The sequence below is a fragment of the Dermacentor albipictus genome, chromosome 2 (genome assembly GCF_038994185.2).
Source record: "Dermacentor albipictus isolate Rhodes 1998 colony chromosome 2, USDA_Dalb.pri_finalv2, whole genome shotgun sequence".
NCBI classification, from domain to species: domain Eukaryota; kingdom Metazoa; phylum Arthropoda; class Arachnida; order Ixodida; family Ixodidae; genus Dermacentor; species Dermacentor albipictus.
In genome coordinates this window covers 40,911,397-40,935,508 of record NC_091822.1, presented here as the reverse complement: position 1 = coordinate 40,935,508, position 24,112 = coordinate 40,911,397, and the positions used below count along the sequence as shown (strand labels likewise).

Below are 24,112 nucleotides of genomic sequence, written 5' to 3'. Positions count from 1 at the left end.
GCCAGGATCACGGGGAGTGGGGAGAGTGATGTAGGTCGTCGAGGTGGCAGCAGGTGTCGGAGCTGGTGGAGTCGGGTTGTCGTTGCCGGGAGCCATGAAGGAAGGCTCGACGTACCGTCCACTGCGAAGCTCCGTGACGAGGTACAGGGAACGTCCACCTCCACCAGATATGTTACGGAGGAAGACGCAGACGAAATGCTGTGTACAAGTATATTTACAATAAAATACACTGCGCTTGGCCAAAAGGCAACAGCCCGCGCTAGCTTCTAATCGTCGTCGTCGTCTTACTGCTCGGCTCTTCGTCATTGGAAAGACTATCCCGTAGCAATATTAATGCCAAGGTATTTGTAGGTGTTAACGGGATTCAAAGGGGCTCCTTTAAGGTAATAACTGTGGTTTGTACTGTGAAGGTGCCAGATTATTCTCATGGTTTTACATTTATTACCATTTAATTGCATGAGCCATTTGTCACACCATAAAGATATTTGATCGAGATCTTTTTGGATATTTAGTGATTCAGATAAATTTGTTATTTTGTTGTAAATTACGCAGTCATCTGCAAAAAGCTTAATTGATGAAAAAACGATACTGTCAGGAAGATCATTTATATATATAAGAAACAACAAAGGGCCCAGTATGCTGGACCCTTTGTTTTGGGTATGCTGGACGTAACAGAAGAAAGAGCAGAAGAATAATCGTTAGCAGTTACATGTTGAGTACGGTTTGAAAGAAAGTCTTTAATCCAGTTAAATACACTAGTGTTGATATTAAGTTTACTAAGCTTGAAAAGGAGTAAGTCATGAGGTACTGAGTCAAATGCCTTTGCGAAATCGAGAGAAATGCAGTCTATATCGAAGCCAAGGTCAGTAGCTATAAATAGATCATTAGTAAACATTAGTAGCTGGGTCTCACACGAAAGCATTTTCCCAAATCCATGTTGAGAATTAGTAAAAAAAGAATTGTTCTCCAAAAATTCAATTAGCTGCAAATTTATGATGTGTTCTATCATTTTGCATGGTATGCTAGTCAGTGAGATCGGACGATAGTTATCTGCTGAATGAGCATTACCCGATTTGAAGATAGGGACCACCTTCCCCACCTTCTAGTCACTGGGTAATGTGAAACACCGTAACCCCTATTCAAAAAGTTTCAGTAGAGGATATGAGGATATGTTCAAAAAGTTTTGAGAGTATGATTGCTGAGTACACTGTGGTTATTTTTAGCATCTTTGAGTTGAGTAGGTTAGCACCAGCGGAGAGGAGATCTTCAGATTGTCAATGAGCTTGGTAACGCCAACCCAATCTATAACAATGGGGTCCATAGGGGGAAGGTTTTGGTCAGTAAAGGTAAACGGAGTAATAATGCAGGAGCAGCTGTTGTGAAGACGGAAACAAATGCATTGTTTAAGACCGTGCAAGACTGGCTAAGAGGAAGGATAGTGTCATCGCTACCAGATAACGGTATGGGTCGTGTTGTTGAACCACTGACAATGCTCCAAAATTTGCGAGGGTTTGTTTGAAGTATCGATGGCAGGGTGTTTAGAAAAGAATCTTTTGCACACTGAATCGCACAGGTATATTCTTTATGAACTCGCCGATATGCTGCCCAATGATCAGTATTGTTAGTTCGCTTTGCACGATGGATCATTCTTTTCTATTTATTTGATAGGCACTTTAACGAAGAGTCGAACCATGGTGACCGGGAATTGTAGATGATTTTCTTTTTTGCAATATATAGTTCAACCAGATGTAGAATATTTTCTTTATACATGGTCCAGTTTTCTTCTGTGGAATGTTTGCCGAAGTTGCTGATATAGCCTTCTGTAAATAATCCTAACTTGGCTATTATTGAACTTACCCGCCGTGGTTTCTCAGTGGCTATGGTGTTAGGCTGCTGAGCACGAGGTCGCGGGATCGAATCACGGCCACGGCGGCCGCATTTCGATGGGGGCAAAATGCGAAAACACCCGTGTACAGTAAAAGCTCGTTAATTCAAACCGCAAGGGGAAGCCGCTTCAGTTCGAATTGACGAAAGTTCGAACTAACGAAAGTGAAGGAGGGCAACAGTACACTGCGATTTGGAAGCAGTAGGACATGTCAGAAATTTGGCGTGTCAGAAAGTGATCTTCAAGTCGAAGCTCTGGGTCAGACTGTGCCACACCACCAATGTCCACTGAAACGAACGTTAGCCGAGGCTTAACACCATCACAATGAATCGCGATGGCCGATACCTCCTAAGCTGAAAACAGAGGTGCACGACCAATGAAGACTGCTGAGACAAAGACGCTGAACATGTGAAGGTGGCGAAGGCCCTGATTCGTTGGTTCTTGATTGCAAGCGCAGCTGCGACGTACTTGATTCGCTGTGTTTTGGAGCTTGCCGTGCCATCTCCGCACAACATTAGCATCTGTACAAGATTTGGAAAGCCTCCGAGATTCGCAACGGGCAAGAAGTCTCGGTGGTTACGTAGAACGGAGAGGCGGCAGCCGCCGCTGCCTTCTGGCTGACCCCGCGTCGATTAGATTTTTTCCCGATTTTGCCTTCTCTCGCCGTTCTCTCCGTTTCGGAGGCAATACAGCCTTGTGTGTAGGCAGTAGGCGCATTTCTCTGGCCGTGTGCCAGGCGAGCGTAGTTCGAATTATCCGTGAGGGAACCTTCTCGCGTTCGAATTAACGGACTTTTTTATACATAGACTTCTGTGCAGCTTGGCCGGACCAAATCGTACAGTTCGAATTATCCATAAATTCGAATTATTGAAGTTTGAATTAACGAGCTTTCACTGTACTTAGATTTAGGTGCACGTTAAAGAACCCCAGGTGGTCAAAATTTCCGGAGTCCCCCACTACGGCGTGCCTCATAATCAGAAAGTGGTTTTGGCACGTAAAACCCCATATATTAATTATTATTATTATTATTGAACTTGTATCAGCTCTGTTGTAGTCCCGTATTATATTTTTTCGCATTTCTGTGTCGTGTTCTTATGGTAAAGTGAATTAATGAATGGTCACTTAATCCTGGGAGGTAGGTAAGTTAACTCAGAAACTAACTCTGGAATTGTTGTAAATAGTAGGTAAAGAATACTGGAAGATGTTGCAGTTGTACGAGTCTGCTCATGAACGAGTTGAGTAAGGTTAAAGTCAGCACAAAGATTAAGGAATTGCATACATTCAGATGAAACATTTTTTACGGTAGTGGAATCGTTGTTCCATAGTATTGTGGGAAAGTTGAAGTCGCCTAAAATAAACTGCGGCGAATTGGGAAACCTAATTTCAAGGCTATTAAGGACATCATAAAGATCGTTAAAAAGAGAAGGTGAGGCAGCTGGAGGACGGTACAATGCACAGAAAATAAATTGACAATTTGCAATAGATACCCTTATACAAACAAGTTTCAAAGACGATATGACTGGAACAGCCTTGGATGCTAAGATGTCACTAACAGCAATAAGTACACTGCCCCCAGATCGGACGTCACGGTCCCAGCGGTATATATTGTAATTCTTCTCAGATTGGAATATTTCGGAGTCCTTTATCTTAGCAGAGAGCCAGGTCTCAGTTGTAACAATTATATCAGCAGTGCATGAATCTATGGCTGATGATAACGCGACACGTTTGTTAAGAATGCTCCGTGCATTTGTAAAGAGCAGCGATACATCGTTTCCGTCTTTCTTAACGGTTCTCAGCTATGATGAACTTGAAGTTGTGCCCGCATTGCCCCGCGCATGCGTCTTAGCAACAGGTTCTATTTCACGCACTGAGTCGGTGACTGCACAGTAAGCATACATTTTATTATTCATGATGAGTTTGTTATATCGCAGTGAACCTGACTGGCCCTTCGACTTACTAAATTCAATTAACTTCTTACGTGATTGACGGGTTGATCTACAGAAATCTTCACCAACAGTTATGCCGGAGATTTTAATTTTACTTCTTTGGGAGAAGATCGTGTCCTTGAGCTTCGCTGAAGAGAATTTGGCAATAATAGGGCGGGGTTTGCTGTCATTAAAACTGCCTAGTCTGTGTGCTCTAGAAATATCGCCATCGGATAATTGCAAGTTAAGCTGTCTTGAGAGCAAATCACGCACAGTGCTTTCTGACTGAGCCCATGTTTCAGCGGAATTGTCGGGGATGCCGTAAAACAAAAGGTTGTCACGTCTGGAACGGTCTTCCAAGTCGTCCAGATGGGATTGAATTAAAACGTTCTGTCTCTGGGCTACCTCTGATACAATGCTCGAGATTTCAGTTTCAGATCTATTGCATTCAATGTTTTCAACGCCTCAAGAGCAGTCAGCCTATTTGTCACGTCACAAACTTTGTGTGCCAGCGCTTCTTGGTTATCTTTCAGTTCATGGAAGGCATCCATTAATTCCTTGTGGTGTGTGTCACCTTTTCAGAGAGGGCTGCAATGGCAGCTAGCAAATCACTATGGGTAGGTCCGGGACTCATTTCAATATCACCGCTGACCAGCAGTTGTTTTGTAACAAGTACACATTGTTATGAACAAAGCACTTGGGCACGGGAGAAGCAGCAGGCAGGCATTACTCGTAAGCTTGGAATAAAGCGTTAAGCTATTACTAACCTGCACATAGTAGAAAAGGGGATTCATGAGCGACGACTGCATCGCTGCCGCTCTCCCGTGCCCACTGAAGATAGGTAGCCGAGGTCCGTTTCTTATACTTTGGTAGGATAGCGCTGTCGATGATGACGCCCTTTCGTGGTCAGTAATGAAGAAGGTGGTTCTGCGCATGTCCTTGTCGTGTAGGCCACAACAGCCGATCGCCGGTTCCAACACCAACAGCTCAGGTAGTAGTGGTGCCGTTTCGTCGCTGACAGCTCAGGAGACCGACCCATGGCACAAGCAGCACGATAAACTGCACATAGTAGAAAAGGGGATTCGTGAGCGACGACTGCATCGCTACTACTTTTTCTTGCGCACTACTCACATAATGGTTGCACTTCCTTGTAAAAAAAATTGATGCAAATTCAGGGGTGCGATCATTACGCAGGTTAAATTTCTCGCGAAAATACATAATTTTTTTTTTCATCCCGCATTTGCTGCGGGATGACAACAGGTCAACAAGCAGGCGGCTGCCGCTGTAACAGCATGGTAACAGTGTGGGACACCAAAACAGAAATGGCGGCCGGCGGAGCAAGCCAAACACGCTGAATGCAATTTTTGTTCTTCTCGTGAATACATTACGCACATTGAAACAATTTCTTCCGTATCGGTAATGAATAATATCGTTAATATTGACAAGTTTGTGACAATAACGTAGCCATGTCCACTTTGAGGGGACAGAAACAGAGATGGGCATGCGTAGCTGCCAGTGACATATGGCGGGCATGCTGCGGAAACTGTGGCATTTGTCTTCACTACTATCCTAATGTGGCATGTTTCTGCTACGGATGGGTGAATATCTTAGCTGTGTTACAAGCATTGGCGCATCAGTAGCGTACACTTCTAACGTATCAGTGTAAACGTGGCCACTTTTGTTGGTGCTCGCGATTTGTTGCGTGCCCATAATTGCAGACGAGAAGAATCAAAAGGCGCCTTTTTTGTTGTTGTTTTCGGCCAAAACCATTATGAAGCCTACTAGTAATAAAGCCAAGGTAAGTTTAGTTGTAGCTTTTTTTTTTTCGTGGGAGTGCGTAAAGTGATGAAAGGAATGAAATGGGGCATCTGCTTAAAAATGTTGGGTGCAAACAGACCGATTGGTATGTCTTCAAGAGTCATTCGTGTAGCATTCAATGGATGGTAAGCATGATTTGGAATGATGGAATTTTTTTTTTAAGTGTTCGAAAGACACATACAGATACAATCCAGTTATTCTTAAAGAAATGGCAGATCCACAACCGCATTCCACGAACCTTTGCACCATTTTTTACAGGCAGAAGATTTGCAGAGCTGCTCATCATACACGCATACCTTCCTATCGTCACCTATGCAAGATGGGATTCTGCACAAATCTGGTTGCGTCCTCACTTGCACTGGTGTGTGCGTGTGTGCGTGTGGGCTTATTGCCCCTCACAAAATTGTTTTGTATCTGCTACTGTAAAGAACTACACGGTTCTTTGTATCACTTGTTCATCAGATGCCTTATGTCATCCCTCTTAAATCTTGTACTTAAGTAAAAAAAAACTGTAGGATCCCGTCTAACATACCTGCTAAAAAATTTGAACTAATGTCTGACCATCAGACCATCTGACAGCCAATTTTTTGTAAAGTACATTTCCTCAGAGCATAGGGCTTCCTCACTCATGCCATTTCAATATATTTAAAAATCAAATCAAACTTAACTGTCACATTTATTAAGTTTGATTGCGACTACGTCTACCCTCTCATTAATGCTGTAGAATTCATCAAGATTTCCCACTATGTCCTTATGGATTAAGAATCCTACTCCATATTGCTTCTTATCTGGCAGGCCTCTATAGCAGAGGACATGGCTGTTATTCAGCAACGTATAAGCCTCACCAGTTCTTTTGACTTCACTAAGGCCTATATTAGCAATGCTGGGGTGCAGACAAAAAAACATCCACAAAGGCTTGACTACGGGGCCGTGCTTTTCGCAATGATAGTGCGAAACAAGTGGTCTGGCTGATCCATATGCGAGTGTGAACAGAGCAGTCGGGCGGATCCGCATGACGCTAGCTTCCCACACTATGCATATTTTGAGACTTAAAAGTGTGAGACACAATGTTAGATCAAATTACCGTATTTACTCGTATAATGATTGCACTTTTTTGACAAAACAATTGACGCAAATTCAGGTATGCGATCATTACGCGGGTTAAATTTCTAGAAATATTTTTTTTTTCAACCCACGTTTGCTGCGGGATGACAACAGGACAAAAAATAGGTGGCTGCCGCTGTATGTTGTGCGGGACACCAAAACAAAAATGGCGGCTGGTAAAGCGAGCCGAATGCGCCAAGCACGATTTTTTTCTTCTCGTGAGTACATTATGTGCATTGAAACACTTTCTTCCATATCAGTAATGAGTAATATTGTTAATATCGGCAAGCTTACGGCAATAATGTAGCCATGTCCACTTTGAGGGGACAGAAACGGGCACGCTTAGCTGCCAGTGACAGAAACGCATGGCGGACATGCTGCGGAAACTGCGGCATTCGTCTTCACTACTATCCTAATATGGAACGTTTCTGCTAAGGGTGGGCGAATATCTTAGCTGTGTTGCAAGCATCGGCGTATGAATAGGGTGAACTTCTAACGTACCAGTGTAAACGTGGCTTCTATCGTTGCCACTCGCGGTTTGTTGCATGCCCACGAGTGCAGACGAGAAGAATTGAAAGGCGCCTTTCTTGTTGTTAAGCACAACCATTATAAAGCCTACACATAATAAAGGCAACTTTGGTTGCAGTTTTTCTTTTTGGCATGGAAGTGCAGAAAGTGATGAAAGGAATGAAATGGTGCATCTGCTGAAGAATGTTTGGTGCGTGCAGACCATTTGGTTTGTCTTGAAGAGTTGTTTGCGTAGCATTCTACAGATGGTAAGCACGATCATTATTAGCTAGACTTGGCACACGACATATCGCTGCGGCGTGTTCGGGGTGTGATCATTACACGGGAAATAAAAAGAAATCGAATTTTGACGACAAAATTTAGGGGTGCTATCATTATGCGAGTAAATAGGGTACATGATGCATTCCAATACTTCCCTTTCATAAGTGGTGCACTACTTTTTGTCCAAAATGTGAGCAGTGAGAGAAGTTTCTGTAGTCTTTTTGGTGTTGCCTGCTATGTATGAAACAGAGTACAGTAGCTGTTGTCATATATGCTGAGTGTTGCAGCACATTTTCTAAACTCTCTATGCAGACATTGAAGCATGTGGTTTTAATGTCCATATGACTTTTTTTTTCTGTTTCAGAGCTGGCTGCTGATGGTGTCCGGGTGAACGCTGTGAAGTATGGATACAGTTACTTCTATAAGTGGGGACGTGGGTTTTAAAATGTTTTAAGTTATTGGTTCAGTCTAAATGAGAAATCAGATTGGTATTTCAGTGATTTCAAATCTGCTTGATAGCTGCAGTAGTTAAAAAAAATATTAGTCATGGCCCCGATGCCAAAGACTTACTCCATGAAGTGATGTGATTTTGATTAATTGGAAAGCATTCTGTAGGTAAAAAAGCAGACCAATATTTACTGCAAATACTTTTTCTTAATTTTCACTCATTCACAAGACGAGGCGCTTACAACTGAAGCATTTTATTGAAAGGAAACAAATAGGTACACAAAAAGAGAGTAAGATGGCTGCGCATGCGTGTCAAGGATCATGGGTTAAGTCATTTCAAAGACGACGTTAAAAGTTAATGAAAGTGTAACTATCAAGAAACTTGAATTTCTTGTTTTCAATGACATTCAGATTATCTTCAGAAGCACTGACCAGATAACCCGTGAAATGGCAGAGGCCTTCTGCATAAAGAAGAAAGGAGATAACTGCATCAGCCACCCCTCGGTCTTGCCACTTAAGGAATTCAAGTTTCTTGGTAGTTAGAATGTTAACGCTGCCTCTGAAATGATTTAACCCGTGATCCTTGACACACATGAGCAGCCGTCTTGCTCCGCTTTTGTGTACATCTTTGTTTCCTTTCAATAAAAGTTTTCAGTTGTAAGTGTCTCGTCCTGTTCACTCTCTTTGTAATCATCCTTGTGCGCTTTTACAGTTGCAATATGCAAGTAAACCAAGTAGCCCAGTTATCCATTCTGTCATGTTATAGTAACATCGAAGAACAGAGTAGCAAAACTGTGAATCGCAAAACTAACCTTTTATTGGGCAAACTTGTGCCCACAAAAGCAAGTGATACTCGAAGCACAATGAAGACACGGCTGTGGACAGTATGCGCACAGGACCCGCATCGGGTTCCACATGAACTGTGAGCCACAGACACTATCCCACATTGTTCGCTTTTCCAAGTGCTGTGAATGCACTGTCTTCACTAATGGTGACATTGTAGATTTACCTACTCTCAAAACGAGGTCTAAACAGCAAGAACCCATGGCTGCATGGGTAGTTGTGGGAACAAGTGCTGGCTCATCGTCTACAGTCTATGTGGTTCGCTAAATCAAATGGCATGTACACTATACTTGCGTCGTCATATAGTCTATGGCTCTATGGCGCAGGGCTTTACTTAGTTATTACTAAACTGCCGATGCAATATGGGACTGTACGACACGTTGACGTCTTCTACAATCCAGCACAATCCGAACACCGGCACGCACGCCAGCTCATTTGATCCTTGGGATCAGTGCGTCCTCGTTCTCACCGTATAATATGATAACGGTTGCACTTTGGTTTTCACACGCAATTCCGGTTTCAAGCTTATTAAAACAAGCATTGAATAACCACTGCTTACGATCACGGTGTGATCGACAAATAAACTTCGAAACAGGCCTCGTAGACGAGCACTCTGATGGCACCGTCGGTGCATTGTTGCACTAGAAACAGCCATTTGGGAAACTCCTCTCAGCGTGCTGGTGCGGTGAGCCAGTAGCAAGGCCAGTTGCGTTGCAAACTTCATCAGACCATCCCCCAATTTCTAATGTGAAGCATTCCTCGCCTCATTCTTGGCGGGTTGCATTAAGTAGGTAGGTTCCTGTGTCGCCTCACTTTAAGAAAAATAAAATAATGTGTGACCGATGTGGAAATCCAATCTCTGCCGTCGAGCACAGCAGCCGGGTGCTCTAACCATTAGGCCAGGATTGCACACGATTATCTTGTTTCAAATCCAGCCAGCTCTTTGAAACTCTCAGTGCGTGGACTCTGTGCCACTTTGTCGTCATCTTTGTGACAGTTCATGTTTTGAGGTGCTGTGTGAGACTGCATTATCTCCAGGATCGGCCTGCTTTGCCCAGAACTTTCGCATTAGCAGCTTATGCTATGCAGAGACTGTACAGCATTGTACAGAATTCGATTGCCCAAATGAATCAATTTTTTATGTTTATTTGCTGAAGTACAGATGCTATTGTCTTTTTAACATATGCCACATGACATAGCCATACATTCATACGAATGTGCAACATGTAGTCAGTGATGATGTCACGATGCGTGTTTATCTCGCTTGTCGCCCACTACATATGTAGAACCCAACAATCGCCATGTCGCAGGCTCGTGCCAGACAGCCAGCATAGGCACAATGCCATTGCCGTCATACAGTAGTTCACAACGTGGTTGTTGTCGTGATGCTATTGTGACACACAAATACGTTTGCAACCCATACACATAGCCACTCAAATAACAAACATTTGGTCTAATTTTGCGGAACTTCAAACAATGCTGGATAGCCAAGTACCTGCAAAATGCTTCACATAACATTGATTCCCACAGTGTGTGGGATCAGCACAATTTTTATTTTTGTTTGCACTGTTCCTATGCAGTCATCGTAGGTGGGAAAAGCGGCAATGAAAAGGTACAACTTTGAGCTTGCAAACATTATCAAGATGGCAGCACTTGGGGATGGGAAAGATGAGATGGCTCCTTGGACTCTGGTGTTTCTTCATGATTTTGGGCTCCTTTCTCGCCATCCGTGTTCACAAAAAACTTTTCGGATGCTTAGAGTGTGTTTTCAGATCAATCATTTTGATACCGCGTAGGTTAGATATTGTAGTTACGTAAACAAATGCTTTCCAAAAATTTAAATTTTTTTTCGACATTTCCACGCTTGTAAGACCCACATCCCTCCTTCTATAACAGGCTTATGCTGTGCAATATTTGTGTTATAGGTAGGCCATGACTAATGCCTTTTCTCTTGCAGCCCAGGTGTCATTGTCACAGAGGTGCACAAGCGAGGTGGCATGAGTGACGCCCAGTATTCACAGGTGAGTGGTCAGTAGTGACAAAGGCAAATCTAGATATATAGGTAGGCCTCAAGCATATAGAGTGACAAAATTGGTTACAGGCATAGCTCACCGTTTTGGATCCCATTCACAACATTGACACTCTGTTTTGTTGTGCACGCAAGTTTTGTCTTAGGGGTTGCCTTCAACATGGTTTTGTAGAACTCTCTCTTGGTGCATGCACACTTGAACGTTTTTTTTTTTGACGAGTTTAACAAAACAAGAAGTGTCATCTGTAACACAAGATCACCACACTTTGCATGCGACACTGAATTTCAGTGCCTGTTGTAGTTTTTACATTAGGTAGTAACCACTTTTTAATCAATTAACAGCGATAAAGATGGGCTGCCTTGCTGCTACAGATCTTGCAAGTAAGTAAAACACTGCGATTGTGAGCCTGTTCCATGTCCACTGCAAAGTCAAGGTCTCTTTCTACGATGTCCAATTATTCCTGTCCTGTCCTGTACTTCTTAATCTCATCACACCAACTAATTCTCTGCCATTCTTAACTGTATTTGGTTCCACTTGGCTCCCTTATTGTTACTTCAATAGATTGCAGTTTCTCTGCTCTGTGCATTACATGACGTCTACTGCAGTATCAACCGTAGGTGCCGACTACAGAGGGGAGGGGGGCTCGAGCCCATCCCACCCTCAAATTTTTCCAGGGGCCTGTGCCCCCTCCCGGAGGTTAGCAGTGGGGTCAGCAAGCGTCATGTCTTCTTTTGTGTGGTTTTGGACAAATGAACTGAAGAACTACAGTTGCCTGAAAGTTGAAAGACCAGCACAGTCTTAAATTGCCGTGGCTACTAGATTTGTCTCACAACAACGAAAAAGGCTGACAACACCAAGAGCTTTAGATCCAGTTTACCATCAGAGATTCTGACTGGCAATGGCAGCTCTTCGAACGTCTACCATTCTCAGTCTCTGTGTTGAATCAAGTAAAAGGCCAATTGATAAGTGCAGGTGTTTCTTTCATCCACATTCTTTTCTAAGACTCTGAACCCTTCCCGAACACCCAAATCGGCTCTTTACTCGCAACATCAACTACGAATTGCCTTTAAAGGTAAGCTTAGCAGAGACTACCTGTCATCTTTGTGAATATAAATGAAATGTTTATAACAAAATGAATGGGACTCTGAGTTCCATAATAAACTTCACAGCATTAAACCCATCTTCAGCAAATAGAGGAGTGCGAGACACTGGGAACAGTTCTACAAGGTGGTCTTCTGCCGTTCGGGAATTGGCCACACACACTTAACCCACAGCCACCTCTTTAGGGGGACCCATCAGTCTGTGAAGAGTGCTTGGACAGCTTATCATCGATAGACTTTGGAGAGTTTTTCTCAGTCTCCACCGGAAGCCATCATTCCTTCTTGCGTGGGTCACCTTCGCAACTGTGGCATGGCAGTCTGTTAAGCATCAGTTCCGGCACTTATTCTTCTTCTGCGTCGGATTCTGAGAATATATGTCAACCAGAGCAATTGAAATTGAAGTGAAACCTGCTGCAAACTGTGATAACCACAACCACCGTGGGACAAAAAATCAAGCGCGTCATCTAGATCCAGAATCAATGTGGCCATTAAACTACAGACTCTACAAGCGACAGCTGCATATTCCGTAAATGATAGTCGTCACTCCTGCTCCGCTCAATGAAAGGTATGCCAACATTGTCGCCGGACGCGATCTGTAAATGCCAGACGTTTTCGGCACGGCCACTGGGCAGAGAAAAAAAGATAATTTTCTCTCATTCGCCTGCAAGTGTGTCCCAGAGCACAGCCCAAGCTCTCCTCTCCTGCAGACCTTGAGAATGGAATGCGCATGCATACAGACTGCTCAAATAGGCTCGAGCTCTTTGAAGGAGACGAGGGGGAGAGAGAAGCAAATTAGTACATGCTGCTGCACCTACTCCCTTTTTCAGCACCGCTGCCCACTGCTAGAATTTTCAGGCCATGTTATATAAAAGCATGCTCAGCATGCTGCATATTTTTAGTATTTGGTTTTTCAGATCAGGCTTCAAGCAGCGAAGTAGACGACCCCAGCTTATGGGAAGTTGTGAAGTGTGAACATTGAGCTCGTATGTTAGGTGTTGTAAGCTTTGGTGGCTGAGCAACAAATACTTATTCATTATCGGTAGCTGAGTGCAAAGCTTTTGTTGTTTCTGTGTGTGTTACTGTACTGTTTTCAAAGTGTTATATAAATCAAGTTCTGTGTGTCATCATGTGCGTCAATCAAGTGTGTCATCCGCCCATTGTCTGCAATTCTGTCTGCGGCATGTCCCACGCCAAATTAGTGTGCTCCTCAAGGTATGTACCGAAGTGAAGAAAGAAGCTTGAACTTGACCTATTTGTTATTTATACATACAGACTGCAACACTGTTAACACGAACAAACGATTGGAGCACTTTTTATGTTTCTACAGCAAAGCTGTTTACCTCTAGTACTCGTATGAATGAGCCGCATATGTCCTCTCATAGGGGTGTGGCATCTGGGCTGGCTAACATCAACATAGTGAACAAATACACCTTGCAGCAAAGCCAACTTTATTAGGATTGCTGATCAGGAAGCGGATGTATCTCTTGTTTTATCAAAACTATTCCCCCCCAAAATATGACAGTTGGCCCCTCAGACGACTATCATTATGCCGAGTTTCACTTACTTTTCATAATTAGATAGTTCACAGTGAAGTTGTGAAGTTCCAGTCTGGTGTCAATACATGGGCTTCTATGGGAAGGAAATGGACTGCCCCATGTTTGTCTGCTAGGATAAAACTTGTTCTTCCAAGTTTCAGTAAGCTAATTAACTATGAAGTATGCTCAGTTGCAAATTACAAGCAAATGTGTCTTGCTTTGTGCACTCCTTTGGACTGCACTCTTGTCAACTGTGTTTTGTTTCGTGCATTCGTTTGGCTTTGCTGTTCAACCACATTCACACCATGGATTGGGGGCAAATTTGAATCCACCTGGCATGGGACCTTCAGTGTTAGCTTCAGTGTTAGCTTCTGAACCTAAGGGGGTTTGCCTTAGCAGCACAGGCTTGACATCTGCCACTGTAACCACTGCCTCCACATGCATGCGAACTGTTATTTATGATCCAGTCGTTAACGTTGAAGCACAACAGGGCCGACATTACCAACCAGCTTGGAAGCATGCATACAAATGGCTTCTGTATGATGCATCACTGGACAAGGAGGTATTTTGTGATACCTGTCACGCTGCTTGCGAGGTGAAAATTTTTCTTCCAAATACCCACAGGGATAAGGAATTTCATTTGAAGTTCGTACAGAATGGGTTTCCTAACTGGAAGAAAACACTTAGATTTAGAAGTCATGAGGACTCTAACCTGCACCATGTGGCCATGATCGGAACTACATCAACAAAAGGGGGTAATGTAGCTACTGCTTGCTTAATTGGGTAGCAAAAAGAAATGGAACAGCAAGGAAAGCTCTGATAGCGACATTATCTTCAATGCAGTACTTAGCTTGCCAGGGATTGGCAGTACGTGGTCATGAGGATGCAGAAAGTAATCTAAGACAGCTTCTGGAACTTCGTGCCAATGACATTGCAGAACTGCAATCATCGCTTTCTGGAACAAAGTACAGGTAGCTCTTGCTCGACATTTTAAACGGAATGTTACAAATTTTGGTTCATGATGTTCTTTGGTCACTCGCAAATGAGGTTTGTGAAGCGGGGCACTATGCCGTGATCATGGACAAGACAGTGGACATATCTGCCAAGGACCAAGTGTCGATCTGCTTTCGTATTGTGCAAAAGAACTTTGAAACACGCAAGCTGTTCTGTGGATTTTGCAAGACTGCAGACACAAGAGCAGCCAGTCTTTATGCCTTTCTAAAGGACACCCTCTGCCGTTTTAGTCTTGCCATTGACAATTCCCATGGGCAATGCTATGATGGCATTGCAAATGTAAAGAGGACAGCACAATTGGCTGCAATCTCGCATACAACAGGAGCCACAAGCACTGTACGTACACTGTGTAGTGCACATGCTTAACCTGGTGCTGCAGGACATGAGTGAGAAAGTGGAAATGTGTTCTTATTTCTTGGCCGTGATATCAGAAATGATAACCTTTGTTGCATGCTCTCCAAAGTGCCAAAGGCATTTCAGAAAGATTGGAACATAAACTTGTGGAAATTTTGTCCCACGGGGTGGATGCTAAGGGCCACTTCTCTGAAGTCGATTGTTCAGAACTATAGCCACTTGACCTCGATTCTTCATGGCCTAGCATTAGAAAAATGTAACAATGCAGGTGCCAAAGCCAGTGCATTTTTTAAATCTGTCAAAATTCAACACATACTTCATCCTCAAGCTCCTGACACTTCTTTTCTCACAATTAGAAACAGTAAGTACTGCATTGCAGAAAACAGCACTTCGATTTGATCAAGCAGAAAAGATGATCGAGGCCATCAGGGAGAGTTGGCAGACTTGGGAAGGCAGGATTTTGCCGATTTTGGAACGAGACACTTGCAGAGGTGCGTGAATTGGAACTGAATGTTAAAGGGAAAGAATCTCCTGGGCCAACACAAAGGATGCATGACGGTATGACGATTGATCTGTACCTCATATTATTTTCAGACGAAAAAAAATATGGTGCGAATCGGGCCCCTGCTCACCCCCCAGAAGATGGAAAACTCTGCACCAATGATACGGACCACACTAGTTTGCTGTTTAATTCGTAATGCCATCTTCATGAAGAGCTCCAAACTCGTGAAGGGCACTCTACAACCTCAAGCTAAAAAGTGGTTTTCACTTATGATGAGCTACAACAACTTCACCTCGTGGGAAATTTGATGAGCTTCCCCACCCACCTTTCACCTTTTGTGACCCACCTTTCATGGGTTTTTCCTCACTATTAAATGGCATATGATGAAAGTAAAGTCTAGAAAGTGTTTCACCTTTTGTAACGTAGATGGCAGTAGCTGTTTGATTGTCTGTGCAAGATTTTTCACACTAGATGGCAGCTAGTCATCTCAATATGCTTCCTGAAATATGGCGACGGGAACAAAGCAACCAGGAGATTGGTCTAGGTGGTGTGAGATTGTGCAATTCATAGGGTCACATTCGTAGCGGCATCGGAGCTCTGTTAGTCTTCACTGCAGCATCAGCAGGGCAACACTACTATGCGAACAACCTTCTCCACGAAATTCTAACATGGGAAGTGGGCAGTTGATAATAGTAGATAAGCAATTATTCCTTGGTATTCCCTCTTGTTGTCGTCCATGTGACGGAGGGCACAGCATCATGTGCCTGGCTCATTGGCATCGCATCATCGTTTGCGTAAGGCAAGGAAATGGGTGCTGGCAGTAAATCTTTTTGGCAAGTCACGCCCACATGAGAGAGGCCGCGAGAGGCTCAAACTCTTCCTTGCAATTATTAGTTCCAAGTTGAAGCTCTGTTGGCACTCTTTGACCATCCCTGGCCCTTACGCCACAGTAGAGCTTTCCAGATCTAATTGCTTAGTTGAGGTCACGGTGCAAGAATATTATGGGACGTGTGCGAACGGCGGCGCCCTGTCGTACTGAGGGTGCGCTTACAACTTGTGTGTGCTTCTGCCATCCTCCGAGTGATGCCGCTTTATGTTTGGGGCCGCCAGCTCGTTCTAAAGGGTGAAGGCTCATCGGCATCGCATCATCGTTTGCGTTCGTTGCACGCAGATGCGAGCACTTCTATGCTTTGCACTGGTATACGCATGTTGCTTTTGCACGATTTCTTCCGGTGTGAATTGTTTTGTGAACCTATTCACCCCTTTATTTCTCACCGTGACAATAGAAACAAGTGCGAACAAGGCCAAACTAACCAAACAAGCACGAGCAGACTAGTACAAGAAGAGCAGTTGGGCGGATCCGCTTAAGACCAGTTTCCCGCGCACACCTCACTCAAGGGACCGCTCCCATTGATCTCTGCCTACCATGGCTCCTGCTCTGCGTTCGCTCTTTCATCTTTCACTGCGTTTATTCGCTGATGGACGGACGGACGAACGGATGGATGGATCCCCTTTGGAACGGGGTAGTGGGTTGCGCCACCAAGCTCTTGCTGTTATACTGCGTAATGTCCTGTCTAAGTTAAAAAAAGAGAAAGGAAAAAAAAACAATGAACTTCCACAACCAAACTTCCTCACCCCTATTGTGAACTTTGCTTTTGTATGTCTTCGTTTTTTGTTGTGTCCCTGCTTTGCTTCCACCAAGCTTCCAATCGTCTCTTACGAACCTCTATTGCAGACATGTTTACTTTTCCCCTGCTCTTGCTGAACCAAAGGGCTTCAAGGAGGCCAGTGGTGCCTAATTCGACCACTGGGCAGATGTCTTCACATTCTAATAAAACATGCGGCATAGTTTCTCTAGCTTTACCGCAGCAAGCACATGCTTGTTCCTTTGTATATCTCGCTTTATAGGTGCGTGTTCTAAGGCATCCCAATCTCGCTTCGAAAAGTAATGAGCTTCCCTTTGAGTTATCATAAATTGTTTCTTCCCTGATTTTGTTTTTTCCTTCTAAGTACTTACTCATGGCAGATTTCTTTTCCATCGCCACCACCCATGAGATTATTTCAGACTCTCTGACTTTCCGCTTGACGTTCTTTGTTGCTGTGTTGCTTACCCTACAGGCTGCATACTTTCTGGTATGTTTCCTAGTTCTTTTTCTTCACTGTGAATCACTGTTTTTCCTGTACAGATACCTCAACACTAACAGTCTCCCAGCCCATTTGCTTTCTTCCATATTCCTCAGTCATCCTTCCTAATTAATTTTACTGTGGGCTTCCCTCACCTGAAAACTTCTCCAGCCCATATCACCCTACACATCCTTACTTGTAGTCTTCCCGTGAGCGCCCAATGCAAGGCGTCCCACTGACCTTTGGCTCCCATCGTGTCCTGCTTGTACCCCTAATTTCAAGCAAACAACTGCATTTCTAAAAGTAAGTCCTGGAACCATTACGTCTTTCCACATACCCTGCAGCACCTCTTACCTATTCTATCCCCCTAGCGCCCTGTGCTTCATTATGGCTGCATTTCTCTTCCCCTTCACTGTTGTTTTTTCCTGTGTTTCCATATATCTATTGCCTTCGTTTATCCATATACCAAGGTATTTATAATCTTTTACCCGATGTATTTCCTGGCCCTGTACTGCCACTGTCTGTTCAGTGTTTCCAATGAATATCATAACACCTGATTTTCTAACACTAAATTTCAAACCAAAATTCTCACCTTCGTGCCCACAGATGTTGCAAATCGCTTTGCTTCTTAGCTAGCAACAGAATGTAATCCACCTAAAATGAACCTGGAAGCTGCTGCTCTGCTACTGTACCCACCTGTTTGTATGAGAGATTAAACCCAATGTTACTTCCTTTCAGCGCCCTCTCCATCCTCACTATGTACACCATAAACAGCAGTGGGGATAAAGGGCACCCCTGCCTCAGTCCCTAATTGGTATCAACTTTCTCCTCGCTCCTGATCCCATTCAATGCAAATGCTATTTTCTAGGTAAATATATATCAAAAGCTGTAGACAATCATCTCCTAAGCCTTCCCCTTCCGGAATATCCCACAAAGTGTTGCTGTCTACATTGTCATATGCTCCTGTAATGCCTAAAAAGGCCACATATAACGGTCTGCTTTCTACTCTTGATATTTCAATACACTGAGTAAGAACAACTAAGTTGTCATCCAAACGCCTACCTATTCTGAAGCCATTGTGAAGTTCTCCCAAAATGTCATTAATCTCTGCCCTTCCTTGCAGCTTTAATTAGATTGCCTGCATTGCTAGCCTGTATATTACTGATGTAATGGTGAACGGTCTGTATGAGTGAATTCTATCTTTCTCCCTCGTTACCTTTATAAATTAAATTCTACTTTGTCACCAACTGTTTTTTTTCCACTGCTTTCACCAGATCTTCATTATTTTTTGGTCCTAGTTTGAAGGGAAACTGAAGAGTCTGTCCAATTCAACAAGACGCACATATACGTATGCGGGAACCTTAGAAACCATGTGGGTAAAATTTTGTGGGGGATTTTTCTCTTGGGTGCGACGTAATCGTCAGTTAAAATTGCGCTGTCGTTCCACCCCCCGTCGAGCGCCACGCGCTGCTGCTGACGCTGACGATGCGATCGGAGACTGGCAACCGTGGTGTAGTGACGTCAGCACTGGTGGTCCGTTCCTTCGCAGTCTCCGCGTCCGGTTTCTGCGTGCGTGCCGTCATAATTAATCAGCTTCGTCGACCCTGCATTCTTTTGTTTGTGTGTATGTAGAGTGGCAGTTGACGTGCACAGAATCAATTGAAGTGGTGGGCCGATCATGCCGGAGTTCTGTGCAGCCTGCAGTTGCACGAACACCAGGGGCTGCAACGATGTTCCGATGTTTCATTACTTCCCGCAAGACAAGAAGCTTTCAGCTAAGTGGGAGGCTGCTGTGAATCGAAAGAATTTCAAGCGCTCAAGCACAACAGTGCTGTGCTCTAACCACTTTCATGACGACGTGACCAGAGTTTATCAGTAACGCGTGAATGAGTGAGAGTACAATTTCTCAACGCAGCGCGAGAAGGTCGGGGAAACGGACACACAAAGACGGGACGGGTGCGGGCGGACGGATGGTAACTGGTATTAGGGACCTTTAGCGCGTCCGGTATCCGGGAAAGCGCGGGCGGTTTTCCGGTTTAGCGGGGGCGTAAAGGTGAGCGGCCCGATCGGTGGCGCCAGCTGGTGGCGCAAAGCTCAAGCACACAACCACAGAGCTAATTACTGTATTCTGCTTAGCTGCTGGGGTAAATATTCGACAGTGGCGTAATCGTGTTCACAATTACGCCGCTGCCAAAAATTTGCACGAGTGGCGAAGCAGGATATGGTGAGTTACTGCAGTTTTAGCTATGCGTTTGTCTGGTTGAGCTCTACAACACCAGGCGGCTTCACCGCTCACGTTTACGCCCCGACCATCCGGTAACCCGCCCAAACCGCTCCCGTTTACCGGATTAGCGTGCAAGCTAAACGTCTCTATTGAAAGACATTATGAATACACGAACTCGTCCAAACCTGGATTTTGATTCACTGCTAGCTCATTCGTGTTAGCACGCTGAACGGAAGGCGCATGTTTATCTCCCACCCTTGACGCAGGTTTCGTCGCAAACCGCCTTTAATTTTCTATTCGCTCTATCCGCTTCTACCGCTTTGCGGCAGCGCACAAATGCACTTACGTTCCACAAGGAGGCATGTAGGAACATTACAGTACAGTTGTTTGCCCAGAAATGAATTCAGTGGATCGCTGAATGCAGCTTTGCATAAAACATACTCACCGACGAACATTCATAACATGACGAGATGCTAACACTTCGCTTTCGTCTCCGTCGAAACCACTGCTTGCTGCCTGCATCTTTTGCTCCTTCGAAAGGCCGGCTCCTCGCAACCTGCTCGTACATGTAGGGAGCAACGCCGAACTCCTCGGAGAAACGCAAGCTCTCGACATTTACCATTACAGTATCAGCAAAACAACATGCGCCAAACCATCCTGCACCGTGCTTCATGTGTAGTGGCAGCGGTCGGTCCGGACGGACACCATTGTTGACGTCACGAGGCACCCGACCAATCACAGGCGCAAACGAGAAGGGCGAGCTGCCCCGAGTCTGCTGCTGCCCTTTTCGTCGAAATAAAATCTATTTGTGCTTTCTTTTGCTCAACTTCGATGTGATATTCGAATTCGGAGGGTTGAAAACCATTACGTACAGCTCTTTACTCATTTTTTTCTGGAAAACGCTTCAGCTTCCCTTTAATCAGCCTAACAGGAACCTCATCTAGTCCTGTGGCTGTGCGCTTAGGAATTTTCTCTTCAGCTTTCATCCAGTTAAAATTTGTCAGCACCAGCACCTTCTCCATCTGGTTGTCTTTCAGGCTCTTTTTTTCTTCAAATACAACCACGTCATTGCCTTGGAAAGATTTGGCTGTTATTTTCGGATGTAACTTAATGCCACCTCTCCTTCCAATTTGTTTATATCTTCATCTAGGATATGTTGCTGTATTGTTGACTTCCTGCCTAATAATATTATGTGGTTCCAAAATATTCTAAGTGCGGCCTTCTTTTTCTCACGTATTTCTGACAAATAACGTTTACTTTCACCTTTTGTCTTTGCTTGCACCAGTATTTGAACCATAGACTTTTTCTCCCGATATATTTCGCATTCACTGGCTACTTCATCCTGTCGCAACTGCTTCTCCACTTGTGCTCTCGGGATACTTTCTGTCGTTCAGCAATCGTTTCTCGTATTTCCCAGTTGCACCAGCTTTTCGGTTTTTTTTTCCTTTCCAACGAACATGTTTCTCTTTCCGTATTTCTGTCGTTATTACACTTAGAAGCAAACTGTATTCCCATTCTACTTGGCCATTTGCCAAGTTCTTCCTCGACTCTAGTGACTATGTTTATTTTTCAGCATTCAAATTTGGTCTGTCCATTTTGCACTCCTTGCTCTTTCCCTACATATCCCATTTTCAGAATGAGGAGTTTATGGTCACTCCCTATGCTGCTATACCTTTCCTTGTCAATGACCATTTCTCTCAACTTATAATTTCCTTCTGGCATCTGACAGTAATCAATGGTCGATTGCCTGTTTCCCACTTCCCACGTGATCTGGCCTTCACACTTGGGCCTTGTATTCACGATAACGAGGTTATGTTGCTCACAAAGGTCTAGCATTGACTTCCCGTTGTTGTCGATATAGCCATCTAAATCCTGTATGTGGGCATTCATGTTGCCTAATATGATAATTTCGGCATCATTCCCGAAACCCTTAATATTGGCATTTATGCATTCCGCTAACCCTTTATTTTTCTCTGCAATGATTTCCGGTCCACAAATATGTAATGACTAGCCAAGTTTTTCTTTCCAACTCATGGTACCTGAATTATTTCCGGCCCACAAATATGTAACCACTAGCCAAGTTTTTTCCAACTCATGGTACCTGATAACCAGATGCTCGTGACATTTTGAATTTACTCTTTTCCATTTGGCTCCCTGATGGATGAGCATTCCGACTCCCCGAGCCTTTCTTTCCGACTTAGTTCTGTTGCACCCTTCCCAAACTTAATTCTCAATCACTGCAGCTCTTCCGAGTCTCTGTTTGTTTCTGGAACTGCATACACCCCTATTTTTTCCCTATTTAACTGCTCCTCAATCTCTGCCCACTTTTCCTTTCTTCTGCCGCCCTGCATGTTTATGTAGCCTATTGCTTGGCGAGCTCTCATTCTTGCTTTCTTCCTTTTTCTGTTATTGACGGCGATGCTATTCTAAGGTTCCCTTAGGGGTCCTTCTTCATTACTGCCTACTCTGGCCTCCTGAGCGCCCGTAGGCCCCTAAAAAAGCAACAGCGCGACCAGCAAGTCCCCAACCCACTTTTCGTGAAAGCCTGAAATTGAAGTGGATCCCGTCTCGTTCAAAACCAGCACACCTTCTCAGCTCCCTGTTTACTTCAACAACCTCGAAACATTTCTCTCGCCTCGTTTTTCATATCGCCTCATTAGCAGCCACTACGGCTCCTTCTACGTGACTGTCATGCACAGGCACCTCCGGCACTGTGCACACCATGCTCTTCACCTGAGGGGATAGTTCGTACAAGTCGTCCACCCCCCTTTGCCAAGCGCTGGGCTAGTCTTGTCCCTTTCCTATTTAGGACGTCATTTAGCCCACCTGCTACAATGGCAAGGTTGCGCACATGGGCATTTTCCTCGAGCTTAGCTTTTGCTTGCTCTATGACAGAACCCAGTGTCTGCCCTGGAAAAGTCCCTACCATCACTCTTTTATTGCCTTTCACCCCCTCCACAAATGCTGGTGAGCACCTAGCCAGATTTGAGTCGCCGGCGATAATCACCATTTCACTCTCTTTTGCCTCCCCTGCTTCCCTTTGTCCTTTTCCGCATGATTCGGACTCGACAATAGGCACTGACCCCCGCGCTCGTGCTTTTTGTGTGTGGCGGCCTCAAGGTATGTGCCACTTCTTCTAGCTAACCCCTCACTACGTTGCACACATTCCACGTGGTTTGCTGACAGTCCCTCTCCTGTCACATTGGGGGACTGTGTTCCATTGTCACGGCCATTCTCGTTTGCAATGGCGGCCCTGTGACCCCACACGATATGCGTCATCTTGCGGAAACTGCCTGCAGCGCACGCAAAACCGGTATGCTGTAACGGTCGCTTTTCACAAACCTCTCATAATATTCTTGCACTGTGGTTGAGGTGAAGGAACATCAAAAGCACCGCTATTCGAGCATTGAAAAAGGCTGCTGTCCTCACTGCAGCCACCTAACTTCATACTGCCATTTTTAAAAGCCAAGGGAACCAGACTTTCGCTGCATTCTGCCAACCAAGCCCACACACACAAGAACAATCTTTATGGGAAGCTGGTACCATCAAGTAGTTCAGCATTCACACCAAAATCGTAAAACAACTGCCACCCATCTGTGGCACTCTGTAAATGAAAGAAAAGAGTTATTGTTTGCGCAGTTATTTATGACCATGCAATTACTTAACGCTCAGGTTACACAAGAAAGCTAACCTCCACAGTGTTGACACAGCGCTCTTTTCTGGATCAGCCTGCTAACCGTGCCTTGATGTTGCAATTGCAGTTCCTGGAACACTGCAAGACGACCCACGCCATGGGTCGCGTGGGTACCGTCGACGAGGTAGCACGTACCATTGCCTTCTTGGCCTCGGATGACTCCTCGTTCATTACAGGCCAGACGCTGGCCATCGATGGAGGACGCAGCATCATGTGTCCGCGATAGGTCTCCCCACGGTACTGCCAACAGCATAGCCCTGAGCCCTCCCTTGCACTTGTTATCACACCTTAGTGCTCAAGTTTATACAACGGGGGCATCGGGCATTTGTTATCCCGGTGTGAGCTTGCTTGTTGTACGGTTTTCGAATAAATGCCTATATCTTGGAATAAGACTGCATTCGTATTGCTTGGTTATGAAAAATTTCTGTCAATACAGCATGTCACCATAAGACTGTGCCTTGCTGCCAGCATTTGCCACTTGTTAGTTCTTAAACGTCACAGACACATATTTCAAACTAGATTAGCAGGGTAGTCCGGTCACCACTTATTTTCTTGGTCATGCGGATGTGCACCATAATAGATGTGGTGAAGCCTTTGAGCACGGAGAAATACACATTTAGGAGTGGAAACTCCGCTATTTGCGCCAACCAGAAAAGGTTACAAGCCCGCGGAGCAACTATCATGCTGCCAGTACCTGGTGGCCGAGAAACAAATTACCGCTCTT

General features: G+C 44.5%; 1 protein-coding gene across 2 annotated transcripts in view; it reads left to right on the top strand.

Annotated features, from left to right (window-relative positions):
- Nucleotides 1-23,785, top strand: part of LOC139055919 (3-oxoacyl-[acyl-carrier-protein] reductase FabG-like) — a 73,958-nt gene extending 50,173 nt beyond the window's left edge. The window contains exons 7-10 of one of the 2 annotated variants that reach the window (XM_070533566.1): nt 7,886-7,922; nt 10,769-10,832; nt 11,183-11,221; nt 23,456-23,595. In XM_070533566.1, coding sequence (XP_070389667.1) covers nt 7,886-7,922; nt 10,769-10,832; nt 11,183-11,188 — 107 coding nt within the window. In that variant the 3' untranslated portion in view covers nt 11,189-11,221; nt 23,456-23,595. Of the gene's footprint in view, nt 1-7,885; nt 7,923-10,768; nt 10,833-11,182; nt 11,222-23,455 lie in introns of both variants that reach the window. The other variant, XM_070533565.1, reaches the window with a different exon arrangement.
- The last annotated feature ends 327 nt before the right edge of the window (nt 23,786-24,112 follow it).